Source organism: Pundamilia nyererei, unplaced genomic scaffold, assembly GCF_000239375.1.
Source record: "Pundamilia nyererei isolate P.nyererei 1_Seehausen unplaced genomic scaffold, PunNye1.0 scaffold00434, whole genome shotgun sequence".
NCBI lineage: Eukaryota > Metazoa > Chordata > Actinopteri > Cichliformes > Cichlidae > Pundamilia > Pundamilia nyererei.
In genome coordinates this window covers 38,652-47,093 of record NW_005187835.1, presented here as the reverse complement: position 1 = coordinate 47,093, position 8,442 = coordinate 38,652, and the positions used below count along the sequence as shown (strand labels likewise).

At 42.7% G+C, this 8,442-nt stretch overlaps 1 protein-coding gene across 1 annotated transcript in view; it reads left to right on the top strand.

Annotated features, from left to right (window-relative positions):
• sacm1la (SAC1 like phosphatidylinositide phosphatase a) overlaps nt 1-4,714 on the top strand; it is a 17,036-nt gene extending 12,322 nt beyond the window's left edge. Inside the window, exons 18-20 of the mRNA XM_005753498.1 lie at nt 1,169-1,261; nt 1,338-1,395; nt 2,724-4,714. Coding sequence (XP_005753555.1) covers nt 1,169-1,261; nt 1,338-1,395; nt 2,724-2,860 — 288 coding nt within the window. The 3' untranslated portion in view covers nt 2,861-4,714. The remainder of the gene's footprint in view (nt 1-1,168; nt 1,262-1,337; nt 1,396-2,723) is intronic.
• The last annotated feature ends 3,728 nt before the right edge of the window (nt 4,715-8,442 follow it).

The following is an 8,442-nucleotide window of genomic DNA, read 5'->3' as shown; positions in this document are numbered from 1 at the left end:
TTAGAATAGAATAGAATTCAACTTTATTGTCATTGCACAGGTACAGGGCAACGAAATGCAGTTTGCATCCATCCAGAAGTGCTTTAGTGATATAGATATATTAGCAATAATATAGATATGTAAGTATTACAGAAATGGGTCTATTATGGTATGTTATAATGTACACGGTATGAAGTATGTTGTGAATATTCTATAACTATAAGTATGTACAGGCTATAGTGAGTACAAGCTATGTACAGGCTATGAACAGGATATAAATATGAAAAACTATACAGAATATGAGATAAATAACTTTACAGAATCTGAGATATACAGCTATACAGAAATGGGAACTATGCAAGTTGTAAACAGTTGTAGGGTTAAAAATTATCGTATGTACAGAATGATTATTTACACAGAGCTACACAGTAGTGCAGTTAAGATAAGTGAGATATAATTCCTACAGAGGTATATAAAGTGCTAGTGGTTGTGAGTGGTGGTTCAGTCCATGTTGTTATTGTGTGTTTGAGGGTACAGTTGTCCATTGTGAGTGTGTGTATGTTCAGTCCATGTGTTAACGTGGGTCAGATGTCAGGAGGCAGAGTTCAGGAGTCTGACAGCTGTGGGGAAGAAGCTGTTCCGTTAATGGATCGTATTAGATTTTTTATTTCTCTCTGATATCCGATCCAGTAATTTACGTCAGTATCGGACCGATACGTAATATTGGATCGGTCCATCTCTACTCTGAAGCCGAAGTTCTGAGGAGACGAGCAGAACGTTCTCTATGGAAACACATAAATGACTGTTGCCTCACAGCAGGATGGTCCTGAGTTCAGTTCCTCCAGCAGGTCTTTCTGTGTGGAGCATGTTCTCTCCAGCTTCCTCCCACAGTCCACAGACATGCAGTTAGTGGGGACAGGTTAACTGGTAACTCTGAGTTGCCCATAGGTCTGAATGGTTATCTGTTAGCCCTGTGACAGACTGGTAACGGCGCCCATGAGACTGCTGAGATAGCCCCACCCCCCGTGACCCTGGATGGATGGAGGGTGGCACTGGTTAACGACAGACTTGCCTTCTTAAATACAACCGGGTCCACGTTCACCGGCTCTGCTTTGGCTTATTTGTTGCAGAAATGAGCTGTGATGCAGCCACGTTCAGATTTATGCATGTGCGTTGTTGCTGGTTTCAGGACTCCATCGACCTGTTCCTGGGTAACTTTGCCGTCGATGAGTCGGACGGACCCACTCCGCTTCGTGTGCAAAAGGACTGGAAGTTCCTCACAGTCAGTATATCAGCACCGTGTCCTGTCGTCACCAGCAGCAGGACGTTGTGACTAACTCGTGTTTTTATTTTTGCAGCTGCCCATCATTATGCTGGTGGCATTTTCCATGTGCATTGTCTGTCTTCTCATGGCTGGTATGTACAACTGCTGATCCTTAATCCTGTTTAGTTTGCTACAGACGAGCACTGTCCAGTTCCTAAAGCACTTGTTTTATTCAGTATGAAGTGAGTGACTGAGCTCATTGAGAACTTGGTGTAATTCCCAGGCTATAGAGATGAATCCAGGGTTTAACTATAGATGGTATAAATGATGGACGTAGTTTTCAGCTCATCATGCAGCTTGACCCAAACTTGCATTTTAATGGCTATCAAGGGGTGATGTGTGTGCTCTGGTAAATGCATGGGCGTTTTGAAGCACTCGCAGCACTTTAACAACAAGCCCTTCACTTCTAACCTGACACTGAGGCACTCCCATGGATGCCCAAGCATACTTTGACATGCAGGCAAAAGCTGCTGGAGATTGAGCTGCTCATGCTCTGATTGGTCGTCCACATCCTGAGCCACAGCTGGCCCGTGGTTGCAAAAAGACTTCTTTTGGAAAACAGCACCCTGACAAACAGAAAGTCCAATGATCTAAGGACACCATCATCATGCTGGTGTCAGCCTCAGTCACAGCTGCTTGCAACAATGTAAACACTCACCATCAAAATGATACTCCGGTGACGTCACACTAGCTACATCCATCTTTTTACTGCCTGTGGATTTATCAGAGATACTGAGCTTAAATAGGTCCGTATTAAAGGACCAACGTGTCTCGATACAACTGGAAAGAAGCACAACCAGTCAGCACTGAAACATGCATGTTGATGGTGCAACATCCAGTTCTTATCAAATAGTTTTATGCATCAGAGACAGCCGTCGTGCTTGTTTAGGAAAGTGTTTGTCAGCCCTCCACTGTGTAATATGAGTATCAAACAGGCCTCGTGTGAACATCTAACTTTATCTCAGATCTTTTTAAGTTCAACCAGAACAGCTTCACAAGCTTTGTTGCTGTTGTTTAGTAAAAGCAGTCACCAAACTACACGTTGAAGCAACAGTTACAGTCTTCATGTAAAATATGGACCAGACTTCTGCAGCTTCAGGTTCCATTTCTGTCTGGATAAAGTCTCTCGCTGCCTTCTTTCTTTTTCTAGATTGCACTAATTGCATCGTACTTTTAAAGGCGAGCTTAAAGAATATTCCTGATATTTGTTAATAATTAATATAATCTTATTCTTTGCTTTGAATTTGTTCTGCAAAACATTTCAGGGTGAGAATCCAACCGCACACTTGGCCGAAGGGATCAAAGCTGTGTCGTGAAAGCAGCTCGTTAGAAGCTGCTTGGTTTACAGAGTAACAGCCTAAAAGTGTTCCTGATGATGATGATGATGATGATGATGAGATGTCTGCTGTCTGCCTTCCAGGTGATACATGGACAGAGACCCTGGCTTATGTGATGTTCTGGGGTGCTGCAAGTGCAATTACAGCCACTATCATCCTGTTTAATGGCCAAGACTTTGTGGACGCCCCCAAGTTGGTTCACAAGGAGAAGATGGACTAAGTGTGCGCTTGTGTGTGTGTGTGTGAGGATGAGCTGGGTCCGGCGGGCTCGTATACCTCATCATCTTCACCTTCGGCAGGTCTGGAGTCCAGGCTGACCTGCCGCCTTCGTGTTGCCCTCTGGACTTTCTCATACAAAACAGTGTCTGTCTTCTGTCTGCAGCACATGTGACCACCTTCAGTTGTACTACACACACGTGCTTTTCATCTAATTTCGTTTCCCTTGGTCCCCAGGCTTTAGTTTGCCGTTGGTTTAGCTAGCTGGGTTTCGTTGGTGTTGGTTGTTTCCATGACTACACTACCACTGTGTTTCCCTTTGTTTGGGCTTGTTTGTGCTTTCTTTCCCCGTACGTTAGCTTCAGCAGTCGTGGCGATGAAACATGCAGATATTAAAACCTATGTTGTATTGCAATGAAAAGTATGCACTCTGGAAGTTTTGAATGTAATGAGCCTTACTTGTGTATTGATTATATAACTATGTGGCCAATCTGTCTTCCTATGACGCGACCTTAGAAAAGCGCCGGTGACCTTGTTCTTTGTAGAAGCACAAACTGTGGCCGCACACACCTGTGACAGAGCCGTCAGTGGTAAACGTTTGGCTTCAGGGTTACAGGCTTGATTTGCTCCATTTCAGCTTTATACAGGGTCAAGAATGAGGGTCTCATCTGAGCCACCTGCAGGTGACCACAGCGCACTACAGCGTACTGCTTTATGTGCACGATATCATCATTGGGTTTGGGCCTCCATGGCTGAGGCTTGCCTTGGTGATCAAACGTGCCCTCGGTCTTTGCATGTTTCGCTAGCTTAAATGAATGCCAGGAACCAAAGTTTCTGGCAGTTTGACGATAACCAGGCGGTCATGTTGTCCTCTTCACCTGCAGTGGTTTCAGGTTGACCTGCAGCAGCATGTCTGCATCGCTGTTGCAGGTTCTCAGAGTTGGTGCTGGATGTAGCGGAAAAATGACAACCTTTTCCCAAATACTGTCAGGTGTGACAGAGTAAGGTTCTTACTGTAGTTTGAGAATACCAAATGATTTAGCTGTTAAAACATTCTGTGGATTTATTCTTAAGGTGCAGCTTTCTTGATCATTAACCCAGGACACCATCTTAAACCAGTCGTTACCTTGGTTATGGTCCTCGTTCGTTCGAGATGAGGCACAGGGTCACACCTCATCACGTGTCCACGACCCGAGATCACTCGTTCCCGTGGAGCTGCCAGTGAGCTCAAATGTTTGGTCTAGCTACTTCTTCACCAGCTTATACAGTATGCAATCAGCTGTGAACTCTGGACACATCCTTGTGTATTTTGAACAGGACATTTGTATTGGAATAGACTGAGTGATGGTTTGATCTGGACGCTGCAGCTCTCGGTCTTTCCTGCACCTGCAGCGATCTGACGGGTCCGTACTGTCTTCTGTCCACCAGTGGACTCAGTGACAGGGGCTCAACATGTGGTTCGTGTGTTTTCACGGCTCGGCAGCGAGTCACGCTCGTTTTCTTTATTTCATGTTGTGGTTTTAGAAAAATGCAACAAACACATTTCAGAAACATTTGTCATGTTAGGACATAATAACAAGATTCTCTCTTTTCTGATCTTTAATACTCTGTAAGCTCTCTGAGTAGTGCGCACATCGTCTCTCCACACAGACGATGATCTCTGTGAAGTACAGCTGACTTTGGTGTTTTTATGTCTGACTGTTGCTGATAATCGTCACATATTAGGAACACTGGGAGTGTACGACTAAACAACACGTCCTGTCTCTGTTTTGTGGTGGAAAATGATCTCGTGCTTCTTCAGCACTCTCCTTCCAGGACCAGACTTTGTTAATAAACTGAACACGCAGATGTTACAGCACCTTTGAGCTTCTGGAGTTTCATTTATCGTTTCTTTTCTTTGAGAAATAGAAAGGAAAGCAGGGACGGACACATGGGAGGCTTTGTACGGGAGATTAACGTCAGATCAGGTGAAAGTACTTCTTACTAAGGGTTTTAGGAACAGACTCGCTCAGTGTCTGTTTAAAACAACAACCTTTATGGTTCATTTACAGGCTCCGTTTACGTTTGTTGGGGCTTCGTTTAAAAATGGAGCACACAAATGATTGAAGATGAAAGCAGCAGCCTGTAAAAAGGTTCTACGTTTGTAAGCAGCAGCAACAGAAATGTAGTTCACGGGGCTTGAAGGCCGATGCCTCTGTGGGAACGCTGTGTTGGAGCAGAATTACATGTAGTGTGGAGGTACTGTGACTTTTCTTGGATCTCTTTATAAACAATATCAGGCCAGTTTCACACAAGCTGATAAAAATAAAAGACAAAAAATAGGTTAGAATACAGATGTGTCAGTGATGGAGGAACGTCATCTCTATAATACTTATTGAAAATAAAGGGTGAATAAAGTGCACCATGTTTGTCCTCACAGCTGTTTTTATTTCTGTTATGGAGCAAAGATCAAAATGAAAACATTATTAAACAGGAATAAGGTCATGGCTGACTGCGTTAGATTATTCCACTGATATGATGACTGATATCTTTGGTTCTGAGGGATCACTGACACACTATTGATCATGTGAGTCATCACATGAGCCATGGTGTGGAAAAAAGGGCGTGGGTCATTATGTCACTGGGGAAAGGGGATGAAGTCACAGCGAGACAAGGCCCCACCCTCTCATGTGATGTCCTGAGATCACCTGAGGCTCGGCGAGCTAAAGCTCCTGGGTGCAGTCACTGACCAGGAATCTGTTTACACCGGTTTAAGGAATGTTTCTCAATATAGGGCCTCTAGATGAACCAGTCAATGATGGGGAGGCATTTTTATCATGGCTGTGTCCAAATTCAGGGGCTGGAAAGTTGGAAATAGCAGGAAGGTAGGCGTTAGCATTCAAGATTCCTTATTTGTCACATGCACAGTTCTACAAGTACAACACGCAGTGAAATGTATCCTGACACGCTCCTCGCCTGTGCAAAGGGCGAGAGAAGAACACTATATGCACACGTGTATTCATGTTATGGTTTAGGGCTCGTGTGGCTTGGGGATAGAAGCTCCTCTTGAGTCTCTGTCCTTGCCCGGATGATGTGGAACTTTCTGCCGGATCACAGAAGTTGGAACAGATTGTTGCCAGGATGGGACGGGTCCTTCAGCAGGGGGGGGGGCAATGCTGCTCAGGGGTTAGGCTAACCCTGAACCCTAACGAGGTATTTAATAATATAGATCAATCATTATTTGCTGATGGAGGCATTTGGATTATTTTTACAGAGAGTAGATTAGCTGTTTAATCTCAAATTGTATGGGAATGAGACGGAACAGGTTGATTGCTTTAAACATTTAGGTATGTGGTTTGATAAAAGGCTTACATGGAAAACACATATTGGGGAATAACTGAGAAATGTAAAAAGGTTTTGGATATTTGAAGATGTTTAAAAGGCAGCGCGTGGGGTGCAGATAGGACAGCATCAAAAGCTTTATAAAGACTTCATTAGCTCAGTTCTGCTTTATGGTTCAGCGGCTAAAACATTGTTAAATAACTTGGATAAAATTCAGTGTCAAGCGCTGAGGTTTTGTTGTGGGGCCATTAAAACTACACCAGTGTCCACACTGCACGTTGGAGTGGGTGAACAACCATTAGAAATCAGAAGACATGAAATAGCTGTAACTTACTGGGCAAAGTTAAAGGGACACAGTGAAAATCATAAAGCTCAGAATATAATTGAACCTTGTTTAAGAAAAAGTAGAAAAGTGAACGAATAAGACGTTTTGGTTGGATTATAGGGGAAAAATAAATGAGACAGGAATTAGTAACGAACATATTAGTCCAGCAGAACCATTTTCAAATTTACTGCCATGGATATATGACCAGACAACTGATTTCATTCATCACACAAAGGAAGAGCCAGGTATATGATCACATAAGGGGAGAGTATTCAGAACATGTGGACAGAACATGTAAACTGATGCAGCATAATTGTTAGATAATGAAGTGTTGTGTTTGTTATTCCAGAAACAAGCTTTGTGATGAATAAAAGAATTACTGATGTTTATACTGGAGAACTGTAGCAGTGTTAATCACTGCAAACTGGGTGGAGGAGGCACCAGTAGGAAGTGTTTGATGTGCTCGGACTCTGGTAGCGCACTATTGAGGATATGTCTTATGTGTTTGGAGTCTAGACACGATATTGTTTTTTAATATAATTCGTTTAATCTGTAGAATCAAACAGGAATAGAAATACATTTTTATGGATTCCTGAACATATCGGTGTAGATGGAAAGGAAGAGGCCGGTAAGTTTGCAAAAGGTGCAACGAGAAGAAGTCATGTAGATATGGATATAAAATATAGTAAAAATTAGGTTAAAGGACGCGTGTCAGGCACAATGGGACAGAGAAGGAAAAGGTAGATATTATTATGGTATACAGAGAGCAGCTGGACACTGTAGAAGAAGTCATAACAGTAAGAGAGAAGACGATATAATCTCAAAAGTAAGATTTGGTCATACAGGTTTAAATAACACTCTAAAAAAGATGAATAAGCATGAGACGGGGAAGTGTGAAACACTTGAACGTGTAATGTTAGAATGTGGTCAATACTCTGAGTTACAGAAAAATAAAATTCAATCAAGTGTCAAATAAATATTACAGAGGAGTCCAGGTGACAGGGACACGGCCACTGTGTTGGAAGGAAGAGTGCTACGAACCGCACTTAAAAGCAGCTCAAAAGAAAAAGGACGGTACAGAGACAGACTGCGACCGGATGCAAAGAGATGGTACTTGCAAAAAATAGCGTGCATTGAAAATGTGGACCCGTATGAAATAACAGCAGTGGAGTAGAAACCCTGAGGACCGACCGCCGTTGACGTAGCCTGATCTATTCTCGTACCTGTGGAGTCAAGCGCGTACACGGCGAACCAATTTCGCAATTATAAATCTCTGGAGGCGCACATCCAGTTCACCAATGGTTGGGTACAAGATTTGGCTATTTTTAAGCCTCCACGTCGTGAGTACGCCGTCATTCCAACAAAGGTAAGTCAGCTCGAGTACTGCGAGTGAAATGCGTTCGACTTCCTCCCGAACATTCACATTAGTGCAGCATAAATTCATTCATGAGGGGAAATTACAGTGAGAACATGTGGAGGCTGTTAGATGGATAACATAGTGAGTTCAGTGCATTGATGAGACATTGTCCTGAAGGATTTAGTTATTCTTTATGGTTAAAGAAATTGCAATAATTTATTAATGTTTATTATAAATAATCCTAATTATACATCTTGCTTCCGTGTTTGTATCCTGTGTAACTAAAAATACATTTTATTGTGGTTTTATACATCGATTAATGACCTGCAGAATCTCCTTATCATATTAAGTGATTCATAATTGTCACTTTATGCTTTCTCCATCTCTAAAGTGATGACATCCTTCCATTACATACTTTAGGTTCATTTTCTGCAGGCAGGTTTCTGACAGAGAACAGACAGATTTACACTACAGGGAGTGCAGAATTATCAGGCAAATGAGTATTTTGTCCACATCATCCTCTTCATGCATGTTGTCTTACTCCAAGCTGTATAGGCTCGAAAGCCTACTACCAATTAAGCAC